This window comes from Octopus bimaculoides, chromosome 14, assembly GCF_046866305.1.
Source record: "Octopus bimaculoides isolate indiv1 chromosome 14, ASM4686630v1, whole genome shotgun sequence".
In the NCBI taxonomy this organism is placed as follows: Eukaryota; Metazoa; Mollusca; class Cephalopoda; order Octopoda; family Octopodidae; genus Octopus; species Octopus bimaculoides.
This window is the reverse complement of record NC_142941.1, coordinates 14,404,154-14,430,494: the sequence shown is the minus strand read 5'-3', so window position 1 is coordinate 14,430,494 and position 26,341 is coordinate 14,404,154. Positions and strand designations below refer to the sequence as shown.

The window sequence follows — 26,341 nt, the reverse complement described above, 5'->3', positions numbered from 1 at the left end:
AGAAACAAGGGTGACAACAGAAAAGACATCCAGTTGTAGAAAATGTGCTTCAACAAATTCTACCTTACTCATGCAAGCATAGAAAAGAAGATATTTAAACTATGATGATCACACTGGAATGTCCTCTCACTGGTTTACTCTGTGATGAATTACCCCTCAGAGGGGAACTTTCCCCACAGTTCATTCATGCATGCATGTATGTAACCAATAGGCTTCTTTCAGTTTCCATCTACCAAATCTATTCATAAAGTTCTGGTTGGCCTGAAGCTGTAGTAGAAAACACTTGCCCCCAAGCTACCATGAAGTTTGGGAAGCAAACTTCTTAACCATGCACTGAAATAATCAAGGGTCAATCCGAAGACCATCTGTCCATCTGTATCCAGACACAATCATATATTGACATACACATACATGATTTTAAAAACAGTTACACAAAATAATATAACTTTTTACTATGATATCAGTTTGGAGTATATTTACTGAAATCAGAAAAAAGGTACATACACAGAAGTGCGTACATACTCTTTTGACATTGTTGCATACAAGCATGGCTAGGACACAATAATATTGATTGCTTTCGACAAGGCACAAGGCCGAATGTTTCATTTGTGGTTAGTCAATTAAATTGATTGCAATATATTACTGGCACTTATTTTAACAACCTGAGTAGGAATTCAACAGTGAACAGTGAGGTATTAAACCAGCAACATTAAAGCTTTCAATCTGAAATTTTCCAGTCCCATCCATTTCCATGATTCTCAAGAAATAACATAATTAAAGCACCAGAGTCATGAATTCTAAGAAATGCTACCAGAAGCAAATATAAGAACCAGCCACACTGATAAAATATTTAGGTCATCAAATCTACTAGATTTCCTATGAATTTAAAAACAATTGTTTCACAGAAATCTTCACTCCACCACAGATATACAGAATATATTTATTTTGCTTCTTGTGGTGCACTGCTACAAAATATACAACCACCAAACCTCATCAATAAAATAGTCACCATCAAAATTCTCTATGACTCCTAAAAGGTGATGGCTTCATTTATAGTTTCAAATCTCATAAAATTTATATATTTCTCAACAATATTCAATATTCATGTGATATGTATTTCTGTTTCAAATTAATGAATATTAAAAATTTTTCAGTCATTGACAGGTTTTTTTAAAAAAAAATGTTTGCTTTCTTTTTAAAGTTCTATTTGTTATTTTCAAAAGTAAAAAATAACATTAAAAAGTCACATGTTATCTAGAAGACACCTTATTCAAAGATGGACATGACTCTTGTGTAGTTCATTTCCTGAAACTCTGTTGATGCTCTTTGGCTGATATCTCATCTTAGAACAACTACATAGTAAGTTGGAGTGATTTCTTCATAACCTCGTCTTAATATGTGCTCATAATATAATTCACATATATTATCTTCTCATAACATAATCTCAGGTTAATCTTTTCTGAAAAAAGACATAGACATACTTAAATATTTTTCTGTTAACTGGTGTTAGACCAATTCCTAGTATGCTCATCAATATATTTTTAACTTTCCACAGACACCATGAACTTCTCAAATTCTTTTTTTGATCTACTAGAAAATTTCTTCCCATACTTCTAAATTTGTTTTATTTGCATGAGAATTCATGTGGATTTGTAAAGATTTGTTCTCTGAGAACTCGCTCCCACATATCAAGCAGTAGTACTGTTCGTCTTTTGAACTTGTCTTGCTGGACAGCTTTGTTGATGTGTCTGTCTTTGGACTTTCTGGCAAATCACACTCAGATACAGCTTTTTTCATGTGCATGAAAATATGTGAGTCTAACTGTGATTTTTTAGAAAATTTCTTTTCACAAAAGTGACACTGGTAAGGTCTCTCTCCTGTATGTATTCGTTTGTGAATTTTGCAACTGTAATTCTGTGAGAAAGATTTCTTACATATATCACACTGGAATGGTCTCTCACCAGTGTGAGTTCGCATGTGTATTTTAAGGCTGTAGTTCTGTGAAAAGCTCTTCCCACATGTTGAACAATGGTATGGAGTCTCTCCTGTGTGTGTTCTTATGTGTCTTTTAAGGCTACTTGCTTCACTCAAGTTCAGTCCACAAACTTCACAGAAGTTTTTAATTTCCTTTGAAGAATCCATTCCAGGCTTAGCTGAAGTTTCAAAATTTCACAATTTTAAATCTTAAAGTAAGATTAGATGTGCTGGATTGGTTACTGGAGATAACAGCAAGATACACAACTAAACAAATTCAAATAGTTTTTAATTAGTCTTTCCTTCAGTGGGGTTTTTGTTTGACTTACGCTCCATCATATCTTCAAGGGATCGTCAAAATTTCAGTAGACATTTTGACGTTAATATGTAGATTACTGAGATAGGTGAACACTTCTTAAAGTAAGACCAGACATGTTAAACCTGAAAGTAAATTAAACAAAAAATTAACATATAATATAAATGGCTTCATTTCTAATCAAACAACACCACCACCGACAATGTTATGATTACACTATAATAGTCTGTGTGTGAAAGAGAGAAAGAACCTTTGTGTAGTCACTCAGCATGTTAGAAACAGCAGCCACACCTTCCTCAAACCGCACTTTACTATTTTGAAAAAAGGAAGGACACACTGAATGATGCAGTCCAAGATTCATTATGTAAAACCAGAAAGTAAATTAAACTGGGTTCCTTCATAATCTACTACGATCACCACATTACACAAGTATCTACGTTGTCGCTTACTTACCCTGCTAAAAGTAGCAGCCAAATCTCTCTAAAATCGCAAGCTACAATTTAAAACAAAATAATGGACATGCTGAATAAAGTGGCTTCTGACACACTATATCTGAAAAGAGGGATGGTCACAGTTAGAATAGCTTTCATTATGGGGCTAAACAACGCTGAGCCAACAAGGGAGTTCCTATACACCTGCTTGATGTGTTACAAGTAACAGTAAAATCTCTCTTCAATCAGGTCTTACTTCAATAAAGTAATATGACAAGGGAGGATACTCCTAAATACACTGTACGAAATAAAAGACGTGATGGTCACAACTATAAAGTCTTTGAAAAATACGAATCAAAGTCGCGAGATGCCCTCTAAGTGGTCGCTTGACCTGCAAGAGATAGCAACCGATCCTCTCTCTCAAACCACACCTTACCTTTAAAAATCAACAACAAAACAACACCGAAGGATGCGTACGATAATGTATTCTAGATACTATGCCAGAAGAAAAGATGGGATGGTATAGGCATGGCAGGAATGCGATCAGTCTGCTCGATCAGAAAACAAAACAAAATGAAGCAAATCTAATTCATTCAATCAAAAAATTGTGTAACCAACGTTTCAACTGTATCGTCAATAACAGTCACTGATACGTTATGACTGTATACATTTAGTTTACATACCTAAAACGAAGGTACATCCAATCTTAGCCTAACAACAAATGCATACATACAGAGCACCGTTATAAATCCTAATACACGCGCGCGTGCATTGGGATTTCAGTTTCGCTTAAACAGCTTGTTTGGTGAAACTTTAAGTCCCAATCAAAATAGATTTTGTTCTAATTTTTAGCATTAAATTCTTCCCTCCACATCAAATGTTCTGTTGTTATTCTTACAATTCAACAAATCATTTTAAGCAAGCTATTACCATTAGAAAAATAAAAAATAAAAAATTGACACACACACACACACACACATGCGCGTGCGACAAGCAAAAAGAAAACGAGTTTTATCTGACGACTAGTTTAAAAAAAAGTTAGCGCTCTTTTTAATTATTATTTATTTTTATTGTGATACGAAGCTAAATTTATAGGATTAAGAAAGCGGAAGAATCTATACGCTATGTTGCTGGTACTGGTTTTAATCATCCTGCCTACTGAAGTTATATATAAAAACAAACAAAAAAAGCAGTCGATCCCCACCCACCAGTTGGACCGAATTAAAAACAACGAAACATCGACACAGATGTAACACATCAAGTACAGTACTATAAGCCTCTCAACGTTACACCCATCAAATATCTAATTACGCATATAACGAATATTATTATTATTATATAAATATATATTTTAATTATATGTAAACAAAGCATACGCAACATCGCAGCAATACTAGATGAAGGAGAGAAAATATATAGAATTTACAAGTAGTGATGGGATTCGGTTTTTTAAAAATAAAAAGTCTTCGAGGAAAATTCGTGCATTCAATAAAGAAAAACACAGGTAAAGAGATGTTAACTAACCGACAAGAACCTGTTTTGTTAATCTGTTGACGCTGAGAAAGATCAGAAGATGAAAATTTCAGTTGTTGCAGAATGACGATACGAAACTACCAGAAAGCTAATAAGTCTTGTCAGCAATAAGAAGAAAAACTACTAATTAGTTCTAAAAATATATTATAATTGAATTTAGTAATTTTGAGGAACAGATACTGACCAGAGAGGAAAATTATGTCTATTTTAAACCATTCAAATAATTAGGGGCTGGGGTAACTAACTGTAGTTTCGTAAATCATAAAATTACTTTTTGTGTTTGTCTTAGTATTCTGTTATAATTCCATATGAGAATATTAAGAGACCCTTAGTACTTCACTATTTTATCGACCTCAGAATGAGCAAAAACAATGTCAATCTCAGCGGGATTTGAACTCAAAACATAAAGGGACATAACTAAATGTGTTCCATATATTGATTCTTTTACCAAACCACCGCATGTGTTTTGTTTCATGCTGCATAGCAACAACACTGGATGAGATGAAATTGGTGTAGTTATGATTGAGCACTGAAAACAAAATAGCTGCATCGATTAGCTATTGTTGTCAAGTGGTTCAAGCTTGTTGGTGTTAAATTCCAGTCAACGTTGATCAAATAAATGTATGATCCGAACCATCACACTTTGTTTGCAATCGCTGTTATAAGGGCTTCTGACCCCCGGTGTTTACTGGTCTCGTAACTCTTCAACTCAGGCACTCGACCCACTCGCCTCTCCACCCCTCTGGCCATCCTTATTTCGTCCATCATCACTCTGCCACCCGGCACTAACTACTATGTCTAGTCTTACCTTCTCAGAACAACATCCTTCTGGAATCTCCTCTCTGCTTGTGTCTTTCCTATGGGTCTTGATATGTAACAGTTTAACGACATCACAGAGCTTGCAAAGCTCATAGGCAATGTCCCTTCTTCCAGACTCAACAAATGTGTGTGTGTGTATATATATATATATATATATATATATATATATATATATATGTAGAGAGAGAGAGAGAGAGAGAGAGAGAGAAGGTTAAAAAGGAACACACGAGTTGATATATATGGGGGGGAAAAAATCAAGGTAGAAAATGCTAAAATAATTTTATAAAAAACATTTCAATACCGGTTTCAGTCATTGAGACTTTTTCAACTGTAAGTATGGAAAACAATTAAATTTTGGAAAAATTAAAAAAGTTTTTTAAAAGAATATTTGCATAGTGTTCAAATACAAGGGACATTTTCCTTGTTTCTGCTCGTTTCTGTCTCTCTTGTGGGTTCGAGGTCGTTGTGAATTCTTGGTAGGGAAGAAGAAGAAGATCTAGGAGGTGGGGTCTATATCTTGGAAATCCGCCGGCCCAATGGTTTCCCTTCATGGCAGAATTAATAGTCAAGACTATTTAAGCATTTTATTTCATCAAATTCAACCTATGGTTGCGGAACTCTTTCCGGGAGGGAAACGCAATCTTTCAAGATGATAATGCACCGATTCACACAGCTATAGTTGTTACTGAATTGGCACGAGGAACATCTAGTGAAGTTGAACATCTTATGTGGTTACCACAGTCCCCAGATCTCAATATTATTGAACATTTATGGTGCATTTTAGAAAAACAAGTAAGGAGTCGATATCCTCCACCATCATCACTACAAGAACTGAAGACTGTTTCAGCAGAAGAATGGACAAAAATTCCTTTGAAAACAATTCAAACTTTGTATGAGTCCATACCTCATAGAATTCAAGTGTAATTACTGCCAAAGGCTGTCCTACCCCGTATTAAAATAAATTTGTTTGAAATTTTAAGGTGTTTCCATTATTTTGTCCAACCCCTGTATATAAATATCTTATAATAATTCTGTTTGTTCCTCCGTTACTTAGCCCGTCCGTAATGTCTACACGCGATAAGTTGAAAAGGATGGAAGAGAGGGGAAGGGGCAGAAGATGGTGGTGAGTGAAATATGAATTTTTTTTTTAACTAAGATTTTTTCTTCGTTACTTCGCCTGTCTGTAACGCTTTCACGTGATTAGTTGAAGGGAAAGGCGAAGAGCGAAAGAAAAAGGAGAGAGAAAAAGAGGCTAAGGAGAAGAGTGAGAGAGAAAGAGGGAGGGTGCTGTGTACTAAGTCTATAAAATTGTGCATAAAGTATATAAAGTGAATGATATAAAGTGATTAAGTAATCATCGTATTCCAACTGCTTTAAAATTAATCCAACAAACTAATGCAAAAAAATTTTAAAAAAACAAACAAAAAAATTCCGCGAATGTAGCCCCCCCCCTCCTCGCCTCTCTCTGCCAGAGTGCTACCGATAAATAGCATCATTATTAATAAATCATAGGGTAGCAAAAAAATTTTAGAAATTTTATTTACTACCAGTGGTCTAGCGAGATGAAAAAAATAGTCAATAGACTATATATTGTTCATTTAAAATACAGAGATGCCTATAACAGGACATCTAACCCGCTAGAAAGAGCAGCAAAAAACTCTATACAAATTAGGGAGTTTTTTGCTGCTCTTTCTAGCAGGTTAGATGTCCTATTATAGGCATCTCTGTATTTTAAATGATAAATAGCATCGGTTAGTCACTCCTGATACGTCGGTCAGCCATGACACGTGGAGAGCAGCTTAATGTGCTTTTGTCTTGTTTATTGACATTTACAAGTCAGTGAGACAAGGAATGTCGTCTGAATGACATGCTTGAATGATAACAGCCGTCATATGCTACTGAACTGATATGGTTATATTTGAAAGGAAACAAAGAACCCTTTGAGAAGGAGAGAGAAAAGGTTGTAAATTTTGATACTTGTAACATATATAAACAGCTTCTGTACAACATTGAAGCAATACCGTATTTTTTAAGGATATATGTCTTACATATGCAAAAAGACTAGATAATTGTGTTTGGTTTGCTTTTGATCGTCCGTCTGCTCAGGTTAATGCTGAAGCTATGCACGGTCGTTCGACATGCAAGAAATAACAGCTTAATTCGTTCAAATCAAACCTTACTGTTGCTTATAGTAATTTTTTTTTAAATCTCATCATTTATAATTCCATTAACATCGAGGATGCCTTATAAAATTATAATTCGATTCCAGTACTTGATTGCACAATGTAGTCATAGATTTACACAAAAAGACGGATTGCGACGGGAACAAACGTCTTTGATTATGGTCTGTCACATCATTGTTGTCATTGGGCTAAACAACAGATGCGATGAATATACCAAATACAGCCTCCGTTACTTTAGTCACTCTGGTTGCTCTGATAGCTAAACTAGCTTTCCTTCATGAGACATATTTTGTTTTCTCACGCACAGAATTGTTCGAAGCTTGGAATAAATAAACTACCTACGTTGGTTCTTAGCTGACAGAACACAATATCCTTCAAAAATTCCATACCTCCCAAAATACATCAGCGCTGTTTGTATGCTCCGGGCATCCTTTCTGAGTTGTGGCTCTTTTACTAGTCACTTCCCTGTCTTTTGTGTCCCTCTTTTACCGTTTTCCCACGAGTTGTAGTGCACCTGAGCACTGGATACAATAAGCTCATTAGAAATATTCTTTTACTCTTCCAAGTCATAAGACTGCTGTTAACCTGTGACATCGCATTTGAAGAGATTTAGTAGATCATATCAGCCTGAGTTCTTCTTTTAGTCCAACCCTGTAGCTAGAGTGTGTGCCATCCGGGATAATTTTTGAATTTGCTGACCAGCCCCTTATTTAGGCTTATGCGGCAGACCCCAAAGTGCCACCCCGTACAAGAGTCGCCCGGGATGGACACCCTCCTCGCCTCTATGCTACTATTATTTATTTTGATGCTATTTTTTTTTTATTGAATGGGGCTACCCACCTCTCTCTCTCACTTAGAGGGACGCAGCTATAAAGGTGTAGTTGGAACATCGATGGAGTCGAACTGGGATATTTCAGATCAGTGGCGTTTTAAAGGGACACGTATGACATCTGAGGCAGAAGTATTTAAAGATCCCAGGTTCGTTCTGGTTAGGGACAAGGTCTTAAGAGTAGCTAGCAGAAATTGTTGTAGTTGAAGACGGTCCTGCCACCTAGAAAGTAATGGTGGGAATTTTGATCTGTAAGTGAACGTTTGTGGTTGCAGGAGTATTGAGAAAACCGGGACTCAGCAAACACAAGGAGGGCAACCACGTCTGGAGAAAAAGCTCGTTTCTTCGGCCTTTGAATTTGAGGTCCGAATCTTTGTTACACAACTGCACTGGTAGTTTGACTTCTCGCACTTTCTCTTTATTTTTAAATTCATTATTTCTTTCTTTCTGGCAATGTGGTTAACTAGTTTGCTTTGCAACTTCGTGGTTTTGGATTCAGTCCCACTGCTCCACACAAGTGTCTTCGGCGGAAATTCTGGGTTAAGCACCTCGTATAACCCTTCAACTTTTTTGGGAGAGAAAAATATTGAAAAACATCAATGCATGTCAAAGAAACGAGGAAGGTAGCTAGTCCAGGGATGTGCTAAAAATAACAGCTAAGTCGCTCTTAAATCACACATACACAATTTTTTTTTTTTTTGTATAATTGTCTGGATTCTCGTGTGTTGAACACAAATTCATAAAAAATTTCAGAAAATTCTCAAAAATAAAAAGCAGTTAGGATGCTTAAGCCAGAATTCCACCTTGTCTTCTGTAGTCCCGTGTCGACCAAAGCTTCGTCAATGAATTTGGTTGGTGAAAACAGAGCCCGCCCCCTCACCTCCCCGTCTCTTTCTCTCTCTGTGAATGTGTGTTTGCCTCTCGACGCGTGGTAACTGATGTTTTTTTTTTCTTACATAAGAGACTGATAGAATAAGTGTTATACTTAGAAGATAGATACTGCGGTCAAATTTGATCAACTAAACTCTTCAAGCATGGCCGTAGTTATCCTTTCTGAATCCTCCGGAAAGATAAACAAAAAGGACTCCCGCATTAAACGTTAGCCTCCATCGCTCATGACATAAGTGTTTTCATTTATACAAATAGTATTATATTTTGACAATGCAGACAAGTTTGTTTGGGCTCGAATGTATTTATTTCTTTATTCAATAGGCAGGTTTTTAAAGGGGAGACGGCAAAGATACTATATTCAGAGTTATGTCCCTTGAGTGATTAAACTAAATTTGAAATCTATATTAAAATAGTACATCAAGGACCAACCAATGCCATGTGAGTGTATTTGGTAGACGGATATTGTGCCGAAAACTGTCGTGTTTGTGTGTATGTAATATATATATATATATGAGTGACTGTGTGGTAAGTAGCTTGCCTACCAACCACATGGTTCCAGGTTCAGTCCCACTGCGTGGCACCTTGGGCAAGTGTCTTCTATTATAGCCTCGGGCCGACCAAAGCCTTGTGAGTGGATTTGATAGACGGAAACTGAAAGAAGTCTATCGTATATATGTATATATATATATATATATATATATATATATATATATATATATATATGTGTGTGTGTGTGTGTGTGTTTGTCCCCCCCCCCCCACCATCGCTTGACAACCGTTGCTGGTGTGTTTACGTCCCTGTTCGGCAAAAAGAGACCGATAGAATAAGTACTAGGCTTACAAAGAATAAGTCCTGGGGTCGATTTTCTCGACTAAAGGCGGTAGGTACTCCAGCATGGCCGCAGTCAAATGACTGAAACAAGTAAAAGAGTAAAGAGTGTATATATATATATATAATAATAATATTAGGGATAAAAATCCAAATTTACAGGTAAAAACTCAATTAAATTCAATTTATCAAAAATTGAAATTAAATTAAGTTTCACAGTATAAAATATATACATATGTAGTTTTAGAGAAAAGAACCAAGGTTCATGAACTCATCCATGAAATGTTATAACAGTTACCTCAATAAAGTCTATATATATATATATATATATATATATATGTATAATGTGTGTGTGTATATTATGTTGGTATATTTGAAAACTTGTTTTATTTTATTTTTTTAGCTGAATGCTCCATCTCAAAAGCAACTCAACATCTTCAGCAATGTTTTCTTGTGAAATAGCGAAGAAGAAAAAGGTGGAAACTACAAGGAAGAATTACCAGTGTAAAATTTGCAATAAATCTTTTAAATGCACTGCCAAACTTATCATACACGAAAGGATACACACAGGAGAAAGACCTTTCCACTGTGATATTTGTGGTAAGAAATTTATCACAAAATATTATCTGAAGGACCATGTTCGAACTCACACTGGAGAGAAGCCATTCGTATGTATGTACTGTGGTAAATCGTTTGCAGTGAAGAGCAACTTAACGAAGCATAATCTCACACACACAGGAGAGAAACCTTATCATTGTGAAATATGTGGCAAAAGTTATACATGTAGTAATCATATAGTTGAACATAAACGTACCCATACTGGTGAGAAACCTTACAGTTGTGAATACTGTGGTAAGAAATTTTCTCAAAACTGTAATTTGAATATACATAAACGAACACACACTGGCGAGAGACCTTATCATTGTGAGTACTGTGGTAAGAATTTTGTTCAACAAAAGGATTTAACTGGACACAGATACACGCATACGGGAGAAAAACCTTTTAGTTGTATCTACTGCGGCACAGCTTTTGCTGATAGAAGTTGCTTGAAAAAGCACATACGAATACACACTGGAGAAAGGCTCTTCCACTGTGAAGTTTGTGGGAAAAGCTTCATGATAAAATATGCATTGAAGGTTCACAAAAGGATACATACTGGAGAGAAACCCTTCTCTTGTGAAGAATGTAACAAGACATTTTCACGTAAAGACCAATTGATAGCACACAAAATTTTACATACAGGGAAAAAGCCTTTCTGTTGCGATTTTTGTGGCAAGACTTTCACATATCATAGCTCCTTGATCAAACACAGACACACGCATTCAGGTGAAAAACCATTCCACTGTGAATATTGTGGTAAAGCTTTTATGACTAACTGCACGTTAAAACAGCACAAACGAACACACACGGGAGAAAAACCCTATCAGTGTAAACACTGCACAATGGTATTTGCACATAACAGTGCATTAAGCAGACATAAACAAATTCATCGATGAATACATTCAAACAAAATTCTGATGAAAGAGAACTGAGCTTTTCTGGTGTGACAGTGGATGTAGGTTTATTTTGATCAAGGGCTGTCAACTCTTGTTTGGTGTAGAATGTGAGAGATTGGAAAAATAAGTGCACTTTTTGCTTTCTTGTTTTAGAAGCTTCTCTATAAAGCTTAGAAAAACAAGCTAATGGCAGATGGGCTGTTGTTTAGGGGGTGTACAAACTAGATTTTATCTACCTGAAACCACCTGCAGCTGATAAAGAATTACAGTTTCTCATACATAATACAGTACCAGGCTAATTATCTGGAAAAATTGATACTAGAAGTTTCTTGGATTTCTGGATTTTCTGGAGACAAGTCTAAATATATACTTCAAATATAAAGTAAACTATGCTAAGTAAAGAGCTAAATTGCATTTAACTGATTCAAATTAATACACTTCTAAAGTAGGGTTTGTTTGATATTTATTAATCCACTTAAAATCGTTAAAATAATATTGTACACCATGTATGCAATATTTTGTTAAGATACAGGTTCAAATTAATACAAGTCTGATGCAGAATATGTTTGATCTTTATCAGACCACTTAAAAACATAAAGAACGAAATGATCTTTAACAGACCACATGCAAATTAACCAACTTCAGAAACAGGGTTTGTTTACTCAATACAGGGTATTGTATATAGCACAATATTCCTGAAATTCTGGAAATTCCTGATTTCTGGAAGCATGTTAAGAGGTCAGGTACTGTGTATATGTGTATAAATGTATCTATATATGTATATACCGAGATGGTGGTTTGGGTATTTTCCATGGGTGTGATGGTCACATCCTTAATAGATTTAAGAAACAACTTATTTCTACCTTCAGTCAATTAGGCCTTAAAATTACAGTAGCTACTTATCTGTCTGTAGTTGATTTTTTTCTAGATGTTTCCCTAGACCTGAACTCTTCCTCATATAAACCTTTCCATAAACCTAATGAGAAACTCGTCCTATATACATAAACAGTCTTGTCACCCCACTGTAATTTTTTAAAACCCCACTTCTGTAATAATGCTTCAGCCAATAATGGATTCAAAGATAAATTAATATATAACCCCTCTAATATTAATCAGGATAATGATAGACCTAAAAATATGCCAAGAAAAGTTATTTGGTTTGCCCCTCCCTTTTCCCTTAATGTAAAAACTAACATAAGTAAAAAGATTTCTGTCTCTCCTAGACAAACACTTTCCAGCCACTCACAAATACAGGAAATTATTTATCAGGCAGTCTGTGAAATTATCATATAGCTGCTGCCTCAATATGAAGAGTATCATTACTCGAAGTCAATTCCAAGAGCCTATATCCAGTTATAACTGTTGGGATCAAGGATCCTGTCCACTTGGCCAATGATGCATGATTAAATCTATCATATATGAGTCAGAAGATACTGCAATCCTAAATAATAATACAACGGATAAGAAGACCTATAGTGGATTATGTGAAGGAGAATTTAAAAATTGCTATGCCCATCACATAACCACCTTCCGACATAAGGACAAAAGCAAAGCTACTAAGTTGGCTAGCTATGTATGGAGTTCGAAAGATAATGAAACACACACACACACACACACACAGAGCAAGCTTTCACTTTCCATCTGCTAAGTGTACTAAAAAGACTTTGGTCAGCCCAAGGCTGTAGCAGAAGATATTACCCAAGTTGCAACACAGTGGGACTGAATACAGACCCATATAGTTGCGAAATGAACTTCTTCACCACACAGCTGTCTGTATAATATTTATATGCATACATTACATATATACAGGCCAAAGGCTTTTTGACATATTAGTCACTGCTGTATATACAAAATCACAATTTCTAATACACACAGTGTGTCTAATTTATCTATAATTTATTCATTCAAATAAGGCAGTCAAATTATATTTGCACAATTTAAAAACATTATTTATCCTCGAATTTAATTATTATTTAAAAACAAAACATAATGTTCCTAAATCTAGTCTTCATTCAACTCTTTAAATTCATAGACTCAGAAGAAAGGACCAAATCAACAACAGCCTGTATTCAGTGGCTTCGTTTAATTTACAATCTCAAAAAGCATTGAGTCCACACTGTAAAGTGGTTGGCATTTGGAAAGGCATCCAGCTGTATAAAGTAGTTGGTATTAAAAAGGCCATCCAGCCTCTAAAATCTGTACCAAAACAGACCTTGCCAGTGCTGGTGCCACGTAAAATGCACTCGGTCCATTCTGTAAGGTGGTTAGCATTAGGAAGGGCATCCAGCTGTAAAATCCATGCCAAAACAGACAGTGAAACCTGGTGCACTCTTCTGGCTTGCCAGCTTCTGTTAAACCGTCCAACCCATGCCAGCATGGAAAATGGACATTAAATGATGACGACGACAACATAAACCTTGGAGAGTCACTTGATTTTTTTTCCCCCCACTGTTTTACTCATCTGTTTTATAGTTCAGAAGCTAGTCTGCAAGATAGTGAATTGATAAGACATTATTGTGTGGACAGAAGTGACCCCCATAGGTTTTTTTAGTCTCCAGAGGCTAAGTACTCACCAGTTCCTTATGTATGTCATAATGTAACTATAATTATACAGTAGGTCAGTCTTCCTTCAATGCATGTTCCTGTAATTTTGTTATACTATGTCTGATTGTTAATTTCTCTCTATGTCAGAGTGATCCTGTTGCACCATGGTCAGTTTCGAAATTCAATAAAAACAATTTCTTGTGATACGATAGTCTTTTATTTTGTTTGTTTGTTTCAGTCATTGAAATTCCTGATTGTATTTACTTCTACATCACAATGAAAATTTAGTACACTGAAACTAAAAGAAACTTGTCATGTTTGTGTGTGTGTGTGTGTGTGTATGAGGGGGTACTGAAAAGTTCCTGGTGTTAAGACTATTGTGAAAGGTCCAATCATCTGAGTTCTTTTATAGGGCTTAGAAAAAAATGAAGGACTATTGCAATAAGTATGTGAATCTGAAAGGAGAATATGTTGAATAAAATGATTAGTCGATCCTCCTGTATTTTCTTTTACCCAAAGCCAGAACCTTTTCAGCCCTCCCTTGTGTGTTGTGTGTGTGTGTGTATATATATATATATTTATATATATATATATTTATATATATATATATATATCTTTTTACTTGTATCAGTCATTACAGACTGTGACCATGCTGGGGCACTGCGTTGAAGAATTTTTAGTTGAATGTATCAACCTCCAGTACTTAATTTTTTTTAAAGTCTGGTATTTATTTTGTCAGTCTCTTAGGCCAAACTACTGTGTTACAGATACATAAACACATCAGTACCAGTTGTCAAGCCACACACACACACACACACACACACACACACACACACACACACACACATATATATATATATATATATATATATATAAACATATATATATATATGTGCTTCTTTCAGTTTCCATTTATCAAATCCACTCACAAAGTTTTGGTTAGCTTGAGGCTATAGTAGAAGGTCGTTACCCAAGGTTCCATGCAGTGGGACTGAACCCAAAACCAAGTGGCTGGAAAGCAAGCTTCTTACCACACAGCTGCACCTATATTTATCTATTTTGTGTGTGTGTGTGTGTGTATATATATATATATATATATATATATATATATATATATATATATATATATATATATATATATATATATATATATATATACACACACAAAGGGGTTGGACAAAATAATAGAAACACCTTAAAATTTCAAACAAATTTATTTTAATATGGGGTAGAAGACACTTGCTTGAGGTGCAATGCAATGGGACTGAACCAGGAATCATGTGGTTGGGAAGCAAACTTCTTACCACACAGCCATGTTTGGAGGTGCTTCTTCCTTAACTAAAAATCTCTACAATGATTTCCTTTGTTACTGCAGACAATAGCGGAGAGCAGGGCTGGCCCTAGGGTTGCTGGCACCCCAAGCTAGCTGAACTTTGGTGTGTACAAGCTGATGGCCATGGAAATTTCCTTATCATACCCTCCTTGGTATTCCCTAGCACATGACCCCCCAGGCGAGTGCTTGGGTTGAGCCAGCCCTGGCAGAGAGGAAAATCATATTGGGACTTTGAATTCACAAAGTGAACTTAAACAAAATATTAATGAAAAAAGAAGGTAATTTTCAAAAATATAATCTGCAGGGGTTTCTATAAAGATAATTCTTGCACCCTTTGGAATCTAATTATCACAGAATTACATTTTCATATTTGGATTTGATCAATAAATTCACAGGCTAGAATTGTATTGTCCAAATTGATCAAGAAGTGACTTCTTGTGTTTTATTCTGATAGGTGATGACATGCACATGACCAGATAGATATGATATCAGTATTATAGTATATTCTTACAATAATACAACATAATACAATATAATATGTAATAAATATTAAATATAAATCACATACAAATGTTTTGATTCTTGGCCATGATAAAATTGTGAAAATTGATTCTTTTTTGACTAAGAATCTCCTCAGTGTAATTTCTTATGTATATTAGGATTCACATATCCAGTAAGACTGAATTTAAATCTATATAAATTTAAATCTATTTAAATTTAAATATGAATATAAATCTTATTGGATATGTGAATCTTAATATACATAAGAAATTACACTGAAGAGATACTTGGTCAAAAAACAATGAATTTTTACAATTTTATCATGGCCAAGAATTGAACCATTTGTATGTGATATATACTTAAAATTTATTACGTATTATATTGTATTGTGTTGTATTAATATAAGAATATAATATAATATACTATTATGCTAATAAATTTTGAATTTTAATTTTTGAATTGCCAATTGTTATACATCTCCATTTTCTATTATTTTTATATATATATTTAACCACATGACTTCCATAGGATCACAACCATTTTGTGACCTTCTTGCATGCTCGTATTAATATGTATGATCAACATTATTCAATACAATTGTATATTCACAAATTAGTACAAATAAAGAAAGCTAGCTTATCAGATCACCGGATTCTCTGAATCCACTTCTTATAGCATTCATTTATATGTACATATCTATATCTATCTATTTGTCTGTCTGTCTGTCTGTCTATCTATCTATATGGGGTAGGGGTAACTCTCTCATTGTCTTGAAATCATGTGAAAATTGTAAATGAGCATCACATATGTAGAAGTGGTGTCCTTCATTTCTGATCTTCAGTGAAAGCTTGTCCAGCTATGTGGATATATTACCTTATTTGGAAACAGGTGAGGTTTGGCAACGGCAAAGGCATCCACCTGTCGAAAACGCATAATCTTTTAATCTTTTGCTTTTTACAATCATTAGACTGTGACCATGATGGAGCACCACCTTGATGAAGTTTAGTTGAGTGAATTGACCTTAGTACTTCCTTTTTTAAGACTGGTATTTATTCTCCTTTGCTGAACTGCTAAGTTATGGGGACATAAATACACCAACACCAGTTGTCAAGTAGTACAAACACAGACACAAAGACACATAGATATATATTTCAGTTTCCATCTACTAAATTTTGTTGGCCTGAGGCTATAGTGGCCCTAGGTGCCATGTCGTGGGACTGAACCCAGGACCATGTGGTTGGGAAGCAAACCACTTGTCACACAATCCTGCCTATGCCTATGTATCTCAGCAAGTTCCATCCAACCCATGCAAGCATGGAAAAGTGGACGTTAAAACAAATATGATGTTGACATTTATTTTTGAATTATCTGAAGATAGATAACCCTAAAATGGACATCTGTTTATGAAATTTCATCCTGGCAAGTAAAATAAACTTGTTTCTAATTTATACTCTGTTGAAGGTGGTGAGCTGGCAGAGTTGTTAGCATGCCAGGCAGAATGCTTAGCAGCTTCTCATCTGTCTTTACGTTCTGAGTTCAAACTCTACCAAGGTCGACTTTTCCTTTTATCCTTTCGAGGTCGATAAAATAAGTACCAATTGAGTACTTGTTGGCACTCCGTTGCTTACGACGTTGAGGGTTCCAGTTAATCCGATCAATGGAACAGCCTGCTCGTGAAATTAATGTGCAAGTGGCTGAGCACTCCACAGACATGTGTACCCTTAACGTAGTTCTCGGGGATATTCAGCCTTGACACAGTGTGACAAGGCTGACCCTTTGAATTACAGGCACAACAGAAACAGGAAGTAAGAGTGAGAGAAAGTTGTGGTGAAAGAGTACAGCAGGTTTCGCCACCATCCCCTGCCGGAGCCTCGTGGAGCTTTTAGGTGTTTTCGCTCAATAAACATTCACAACGCCCGGTCTGGGAATTGAAACCGCGATCCTATGACTGCGAGCCTGCTGCCCTAACCACTGGGCCATTGCGCCTCCACTGCACACTATGTGAGTCAGAGTTGCTATTCCAGTGCATCTTCCTCGCCATCCTCTGGGGCAACATTTTTTCCATTTTGTCTGCTGGGACCATAAGGCGGTCTGAATTACAGGAAAATCTAGAGAATGTACGTATATCGTAGCTTACTATAAGAACAAGGAAATTACGAAAATAAACTCCTGTTTAAACAAGGTAACTGCTCTGTTATCGGGATTTTTTCATGTTTAATTTTGTTGCATTTTTTCATCTTCATAATACGGCGCTGTTCAGAAAATTTTAGGATTCTTCGAGTTATCTTGGGAGAAATGCATCTCACAACTATATAGCTTGTTTTATACTCAACTAGTAAACGTGAGAGACACTATCTTACGATAGATGTATAAATACATAATAAAATAACGGAAGATAATAATATTCTGTACATCCAAAATAATTGTACGCCCGCAGAGGGACTCGAACCCGCGACCCTCAGATTAAAAGTCTGATGCTCTACCGACTGAGCTATGCGGGCGGACTTGAAAATTGGTATGAATAATAATAATTTTAATCGAGTGTATGACCATATTTTCAACATATTGTGAAAGTAATGATTTTTATAATTTATCTTATAATATTGTCGCATAATATTTTATATATATTATTATGTGATCGTTTACACTGTACAGTTTACACCGGTTTATGAAAACGAATAAATACGAAACTGTTAAGATAGTATGTATCAGCAAACACTAAAAGCAGAATTGTCATAGCATGAAATAATCTCTTCACTGTCTGTTCTTTTTTATTCTCTCTCTCATACACACAAAAACATAAATTACACACACACACACACACACACATATATATATATATATATATATATAAAGGGCATTACTACAGAATAATGCCACACGCCCGTTATATATATATATAAATGAATAAGTATATTCTTGGGAATAGAAATTTCCCTTACGAATTTTTTTACACACTAGCTTCCTGATAAAATTCTTGTAAAAGATTTTTATCCTATTTTGATTTTATATAGATAGATAGATAGATATAGCCAACCGTTTACCGGACGAGACCAGAAACACTGGAAAGTAGCATTTGTGGACTTCACAGTTGAACAAAAGTCGTCAGCTGTGTTCTTATTACATATTTGCTATAATCATATATTGCTGAATTATTAGCTTTATATAACGTATATTCATTAAACACGCTTCATGTCACATGTTCATTCATCCAGCCTTTTGTTATCATATTTCTGTTGAAAATACACTACCGACAATTAATTTTTAAAATACCTGGTAATTTCCTATTTGACGTTCGTAAAATCATCGTGATCAAAAAAGTTTATTTCAGTAAAACATTTCGTAATTATAAATGACTAGCAGAAGTGCCCGGCGTTGCTCGGGGCTTAATTGTTTTAAAGTACTGTTGATGATTCTACTCAATTATGATTATTGAGGGAAAGATTGCTATAAGTTGAAAACCAACCAATCAATTTGCAACTGGACAGAAAGCCTTGCCTAGAGCATTGCAGCACTCTGAGAAGTGGGTAACAATAGAATGTGAGGTGGCCCTGAAAAAGCTGTTTTATTGTTCTCACAATTGTAACAATGTCTTAGCAATGCAGATGACTTAAGACACGCACGTACTGTATCAGCTCTATTCCCCTTGGGAATAACTGGCAGTGTTTGCCTGAAGTCCCCTGAAATAAGAAGTGTTATGCCTCCCAAGGGAACTGTAGAGTCTTTGATGTCTCTCAGAGATCAAGAGCACCTCTGTGGGCCATTGTACATTCATCCCAAACGATAAGCTTGCATCGTCTGAACACTTCTGCCTGATCTGAGCTGTTACTAAGTCAAGCGGAAGGTTGAAAGTGGAGTGAGCTGTCCTGCCGCCTGGCAACAAAGTAGCCGCAATTCCAGATGATGCCACAGCTAAGGCAATGCCTTGTGTTCGCCTAATCTCAGCCAATATTAATTTTGTGACAAAAGTTTTGCCAGTTCCTGCACGATCGTCGAGGAAGAAAATCCCCCCAGCTTTGTCCCGGACAGAATTAATAAAGGAGTTGTAAGCGAACTTCTGTTCTGGAAGGAGCTTTGGCTCATTGTTCGCTATGTACTGGGCAAGGTCGTCAACATTATAACATGTCTCACACAGCAAATCGGAAGACTGTGTTTGGGCGTTCCCGGTTTGTTGAAGGTAGTCCATACACTGGCAACGCACTCCCGCCCATACTGAGAACAGTATCTTCGATTTCAAGCAGCGCTCTGTTGTAAATGAGGTCACTGTACTCGACGTCGATTGATGGATTTAGCAAGTGAACCTGATGCAGGGAATCTTCAGACATGTAATTTTTGTAGGTCAGCCATAAAGAGGCAGGATCACCCAAGTTGCACCATAGGAGTAGAATAGCGAAAAGCGATCTTAGTCTTTTAGGGAATTTTAACAAAACGCCCTCCGCCATAGTGGTGGCCCATTGTGAATCGTCCTCCAAAAGTCCGCGCCTGAAGCAGGCTTCGCGGAAAGTGTCACATAATTCACTGTCAACAGTTTTTATGTCTTGAAAGCTTTGTGGGCCGACAACGAAGGAGAAGGTGAAGGTGAAAACACTCATGCTGGTGGGGAGGCACAGTGTACACTCTTCCTAGACAACTGTTAAACTTGACACCGAGATGTCCTTGAACATCCTGACCTGACTTCCTATGCACCCAAGTGTTCTTTGACCACACATAGTAGGACGGAACCTGAGGGTATAAAAGCGTTTTGGCAAATGTGTCAATTTGGCAAAGCCTAAAAAAACCATTCAAACTTGTTTCTTTTCGATTGGCCACCAATTGAGCAGCAGTCTGTTCAGTAAAATAAGTCCGCTGGCCGTTTTCCAAATGAACCGTGAGTTGTATGATGGCGGGGTTCCTTTGGTGAAGCGGAAACCCGAATATCCGCCAAAAAGCTTCACCACTGCTGATATATCGACCTGCCAAGTACTGCGACACCTTTTGTCTTGAATCCAAAGATGGTCGTCTTTCTTCTAGCACTGATTTGAATGACTGGTTGAATGACCAAATCAAAGGTTGTCTACTAGTTCCTCAACAATTACAATAGGATTTTGTTCCACCAGGGTTTGCAGGATGTCCTTGTCGAGCTCTACATATCTTCCAGGATGTGGTTCATCTTCTAGGCTGTAGTTTCCAGCTCGGAATTTCTGGAACCACCGGTGACACTGGCTTACTCTTATTGACTAATCCCCCATATACTGCATTAATATTCCTTGTACTTTTCATTGCATTGTTGCCTTTATTGAACTCATAAAGCAAAATATGCTCCTTTAACACTTCCATTATAGCTTTGAAAAAATAACTGTTAAAGTTGAACTGCACTCTTCAAAACTTGCACTAAGAATAAATCAAGGTAAAATTTCTACCTGCTTTTATAGCAAGTTGATGCAGGTAGTTTATCCTGTCCCCCCTCCAACTTTTAGTTTATGCAACTGAAAATACTGCATTATTTATGGGATGACCCGACATATATTTACACACAAACACACTCATACACACATAAAAAAGCAGTATCATTCATTTTCAGTATTCTGCAAAGCTATACTTGACATGAGAAATATGACATTGTTTGGAAGCAGGTAAGGGTTGGTAACAGGAAAGGCGTCCAGCTATAGAAAATTTACCTCAATAAACTCCATCTGACCAATGGAAGTATCTTGGGTGGGTGGATATTCATCCTTTAGCATTTAATCTAGCCATATCTGGCCCATACTTGTTTTATGTTAGAACTGATAGGTTCCAACCTCTCACACCTACCCAACAATGTAATTCTAAAAATATACAAACACACCATTGAAATTTTGAAGCTACAAGATAATGCATTGATGAATGCAAAACAATGTGAATAAATAGGTGCAGGTGTAGCTGTGTGGTAAAAAGCTTGCTTCCCAACCACATGGTTCAGGGTTCAATCCCATTGCATGGCACCTTGTGCAAGTGTCTTCTCCTATACCCTTTGGCTGACCAAAGAATTGTGAGTGGATTTGGTAGACAGAAACTGAAAGAAGCCCATCATATGTGTGTGTGTGTGTGTCTGTGTTTGTCTCCCTGCCATCGCTTGACAACTTATGTTACTGTGTTTACATCCCCATAATGTAGCAGTTTGGTAACAGAGACTGATAGAATAAGTACTAGGTTTACAAAGAATAAGCCTTAGGGTTGATTTCTCCAACTAAAACCCTTTAAGGCAGTGCTTCAGCCTGGCCACAGTCAAATGACTGAACCACGTAAAAGAATAAAAGAATAAATAATCAATACATTTGACAAAGAAATCTGAATGCCAAAGGTTTAAAACAATTATAATGATGAGACTGCAGATAATGAAGCAGAGGTCATAAGCAGCTGTGCCCTTAAAAACTTGCTGGCTCTCCCTAGACAGATGGCATTGTTATTTAGCCCGCGACTTCCTTAAGCACAGAGGTAAAGAGTTGATAAACCAGGTGTGACCAACAAAATGCCCCATTCCAGATTGTCCATATATGTGTCTGGTATTATAACTGTTTCGTGTGCACTTTATGTACAGAAAATGGTTTATGGAATGTAATGCAATCTTGTGACAATCTATCTGATTTGCTTTGCCAGTGTTGGCCAAAATGCTTTGCTGTATTTATTTTAGCTTTATTGCATCATGAGTTCAAATCCTGTTGGGGTCAACTTTGTCTTTCATTCTTCTGAGGTTTGACGAAATAAAGTATGAGTCAAGTACCAAGATTATTTCTTTCTCCATTTATTTCTTTCGTTCCTTCGTCCCACTCTCTGATTCTTTTATTCCATTATATATAAATGAATTGATAAAGACAACTAGGTGCAATATATAAAACCATACAGGTAAAATTTAATCATCACTTATTGCTCTCAGCACCCTCAGTCACAATTAGTGATGATTGAATTTTTACTGTGGCTGTGTGGTAAGAAGCTTGCTTCCCAACCACATGGTTCTGGGTTCAGTCCCACTGTGTTGCACCTTCTATTATAGCCTCGAGCAGACCAAAGCCTTGTGAGTGGATTTGGTTGATGGAAACTGAAAGAACCCCATCGTATGTGTGTGTGTGTGTGTGTCCCCGTGTTTGTTCCCCCACCGTCACTTGACAACCGATGTTGGTGTGTTTATGTCCCCGTAACTTAGAGGTTCGGAAAAACAGGCCGATAGAATAAGTACTAGGCTTACAAAGAGTAAGTCCTGGGGTGGATTTGTTTGACTAAAGGCGGTGCTCCAGCATGGCTGCAGTCAAATGACTGAAACAAGTAAAAGGATATATAAATAGGGTTTCTTTCAGTTTTCGTTTACCATATTCACTCACAAGGCTTCGTTCGGCCCAAGGTGACTACCAAGGTGCCATGCAGTGGTACCGAACCCAGAAGCATGCTTCTTATAACACAGTCACACTTCTTTTCCTTTACAGTTTAATTTAAAATCCCTGCTAGGCCACTATGCATTTCACCTACTAGAAGTTGATAAAAGGAGTACCAGTCAATTAAATAAACCCTGGAAGTCGATGTAACAGACTCAACCTCTGACGGCAGTGCTGTAGCATGGCCTTACACAAAGTAAAAATACAAAAAAAAATCACGACCTGCAGCCTTCGATTCTTTCTATGAGGAGGATTTTTAACCTAATATTTATATATTTATACACCTATCATTTATAGCTTTATTTACTTCGATCCTAGAAATTGTTCCGTCCCTAAGAAGAATTATTTCGTGTTCTCGAAGTTTCTAAATTTTTATAACGTTAATAAATAAATAAATAAATAAATAAGGGTACTGCAGCAAAGTTAGCTTTGAAGGGAGATTACTCTGGAGGAAATTTGATTTTACGATCACGACAGTTGATTGTATAGAGTGGCTTTTAACCTTTTCTTTTGTTTTGTAGCGCCCCTTTCTAAGTGGTTATGCCTAGCGCCCGCTTAAGTATTGAGTGAATTATCATGGTTGATACTTTATAAATTTTACTCTAAAAATGGATTGTATAAGCTTTTAACAGCGAAATGATAAAAAAAAAGGATCTTTTTTAAAACGGGGGCCACATTTTTCATTAACGAAACACTTTGAAACTTGGAACACTGGTAGAATGTGTTATATAAAACATCTTTTTCTCTTAGTCTTCTTAAAAAAAAAAAAGGAATCCCTAAGTTATTCCATGTTAAAGTTGTCGTATTTCTGTAATTTCAACCAATCACTGACGTCCATTCAGCCGATATACATTAAGTGCCGACTACATAAACAAACGATTCTGAAACAATTCTATCGGTGATAGGGTTAGGGTTAAACAGCAAATTTAAAAAGAAAAAAGCAAAACGAAGCTATGGAAATTAAATACGCTTTACACCGCTTAATCAACCAAAGGAGTAAATATAAACAACTGAATACTTGTCAGTGATTGGTTGAAATTATCGAAATAAGACAACTTTTTACATGAAATAAATTCGAATACAAAAATATTTTTCTGTTCTATAACACAAAATAGATAAGTATACGAAGTTTGAAAGTCTTTCGGTACCAAAAACACTACGTAAAACATTAATGAAAAATGTGGCCCCCGTTTTAAAAAAGATCCAAAAAAAATTAATAAAGACAAAAGTTGTAAAATTACTTTATACATTGCAAGTTAATGGCTTTCTTGCGTCTGATGATATCTTATTCAATTTTAATAACCATTACTAGTTTTATCATGTATAATATTACAACTCTAGTTAAAGTTTAGTATGTTAATTGCATTACCTCACCGCCTCCTAAAACCTAATGCACCCTCAACATTTCCAGTGCGTCCTTGGGGGCGGTACCACCTACGTTTCGAATCTTTGGTATAGGAGCTCCTTTGCTGACATATTTGTTGGTTTGTAATTTTTTTTTTTCTGTCGAGCGAGAGGAGGCACTTTTATATGGTTTCTCGACCTGCTGAAAACAGCAGCCAAATCTTCCTCAACTCGCATATATTAAAGAAAAGGGACATAACTTCAGTGTTTCTGAAACAATTTACTGTAAGGGGTACCAGAGATTTGTCCCTAGATTAAAAAAAATATATAATTTAGCCCTTTAATGTTTAAACCGGCCATATCTGGCCAAAATATTCTACCAGTTTTATCTTCATACTAGTCGGATTTCGTCTTTCATAGCTACCTTAGAGTGTCATTTTAAAAATAAGCAACCACGTCATTGAAATATCAAAGCCATGAAATAATGCCTGTTTAATTTCACATAATGATCTGAATGCCAAAGATTATCCATAGTAATGCTTGAAGTTCTTGGGAAACGTGTTATTAATAATTTTGTTACACATAATTATCACTAATAAAATAAAGGAAGCAGTCATTCTCTGTATATTTTCTATATTTTTAACTTTACAGCATAGTTAATTTTTAAAGACTTTCTACTTGAAGTCTGCAAATAATTCGTTTGACCTCAAATGTGCATTGAAGCTAAAAAGACTGAGAACGACCACTGTAAGTAATGTAGTCCTGGACACTCCTAAAAGACAGGATATTCATGGTTGGAATGCCTTTGTAGCGGTATGTATTACGATAATTGTTGGAGTCGGCAGTTACCAATTGTATCGGGTGTTGATATTGCAGATGTGCAAGATGAAAGGAAGAACAGTGATTGAAGTTGTAAAAGAACATTTATTTACCGTTTCATATTGTTTTAGTCAAACTACACCAGGCTGGCATGTATAATATAATTCGTAAAGAATGCGGGGTAAAGAGAGATATCGTAGATTTTCCTTGTATAGTTTGTGTTTGTGTTCTCGTCGTTGTGTAGTAGTAAACCACAGATAGATATAGAGTAATGTTGTAGAGAAGAGAAAGTGAGATACTGAAAGCGAGAGAGGTGGGATGAAACAACTGCTTCATTGGTGAGTTACCATAGTTGCCCCTCTGTACCTTTTCGTTCAGCCAGCACGGTTCTTGGCTTATGGAGTTCTTGTATTTATAACTATACAGAACTAGTTAGAAAAATAAGTATATTGCAGAGAACATTAGATTTCGTTGGGGGTCGACCTGTTATCTCAATTCTAACTTTTCTTGGCCTAGAAGAGGTTAGGAAGGTCAAGTGGCAAAGACATAAATCGGCTTAGCAAAGGCATATGTTAAATGTAACTGCTGTCACTGTTGTTTTGCTGTGAGAAAAGTGCTGTTGAAATATTATGGGAAAATTTGCCGATTCAGGTTCGAATCTACTCTATGACTGAATGAAATCACTACACCTTCGATCGTAGGTCTGTTTGATGAGGACCATATATTGGATTGGCAAGAAAGTAATTTCCTTTCCTTTTTCACAAACAGATAGAGTTACTATTGTTTTGAATGACCTTTGTCAATGTTATGATGTTTTCCTTTTGACATTCGATAGCCGTTATTTTCAGTTTATTTTAGAGGCAAATTGCGCGTAATTTTGTTTACAGCTGTTCTGTGTCAATTTTAACTTGGAGTGCAAAAACGAACATTTTCGCCATATTTTGCCTTTTTATTTCCGTAAAGGCAAGAAAGCTGCTGAGGCTCACAAAGAGATATGTGAAGTTTATGGTATTGATTGCTTAACAGAACGTACATGTCAGAAATATATACGACGGGCTTCGTCCAGTTTTCGTCTACCAAATACACTCACAAGGCTTTGGTCGGCCCGAGGCTAT

At 36.2% G+C, this 26,341-nt stretch overlaps 2 protein-coding genes, 1 long non-coding RNA gene and 1 other non-coding gene across 5 annotated transcripts; 1 reads left to right on the top strand and 3 right to left on the bottom strand.

The window, feature by feature from the left end:
• Positions 1-460: 460 nt before the first annotated feature.
• LOC128249364 (uncharacterized) lies at positions 461-4,373 on the bottom strand. The gene is made up of 2 exons (XR_008265465.2): positions 4,246-4,373; positions 461-2,415 (listed from the first exon to the last, which is right to left on the bottom strand). It is a non-coding gene; the product is annotated as an uncharacterized LOC128249364 (long non-coding RNA).
• Positions 4,374-6,831: 2,458 nt separating this feature from the next.
• On the top strand, positions 6,832-14,048 carry LOC106874305 (uncharacterized). Of its 2 annotated transcripts, none has more exons than XM_014921991.3 (2): positions 6,832-7,033; positions 10,208-14,048. In XM_014921991.3, the coding sequence occupies exon 2, from the start codon at positions 10,212-10,214 to the stop codon at positions 11,298-11,300; it is 1,089 nt and encodes a 362-aa protein (XP_014777477.1). In that variant the 5' UTR covers positions 6,832-7,033; positions 10,208-10,211; the 3' UTR covers positions 11,301-14,048. The 2 variants fall into 2 exon arrangements, with proteins under 2 accessions (XP_014777477.1, XP_089218488.1); XM_089362362.1 differs by lacking the exon at positions 6,832-7,033 and adding an exon at positions 7,045-8,477.
• Positions 14,049-18,106: 4,058 nt separating this feature from the next.
• On the bottom strand, positions 18,107-18,179 carry Trnak-uuu (transfer RNA lysine (anticodon UUU)). The gene has a single exon. It is a non-coding gene; the product is annotated as a tRNA-Lys (tRNA).
• A 1,626-nt stretch (positions 18,180-19,805) lies between these two features.
• On the bottom strand, positions 19,806-20,270 carry LOC149132627 (uncharacterized). The gene has a single exon (XM_089363315.1). The coding sequence runs from the start codon at positions 20,268-20,270 to the stop codon at positions 19,806-19,808; it is 465 nt and encodes a 154-aa protein (XP_089219441.1).
• Between the last annotated feature and the right edge of the window lie 6,071 nt (positions 20,271-26,341).

Excerpts from the sequence above, each read along its gene's own strand:
- LOC106874305 (XM_014921991.3), top strand. The coding sequence starts at position 10,212 with ATGCTCCATCTCAAAAGCAACTCAACATCTTCAGCAATGTTTTCTTGT.
- LOC149132627 (XM_089363315.1), bottom strand. The coding sequence starts at position 20,270 with ATGAGTGTTTTCACCTTCACCTTCTCCTTCGTTGTCGGCCCACAAAGC.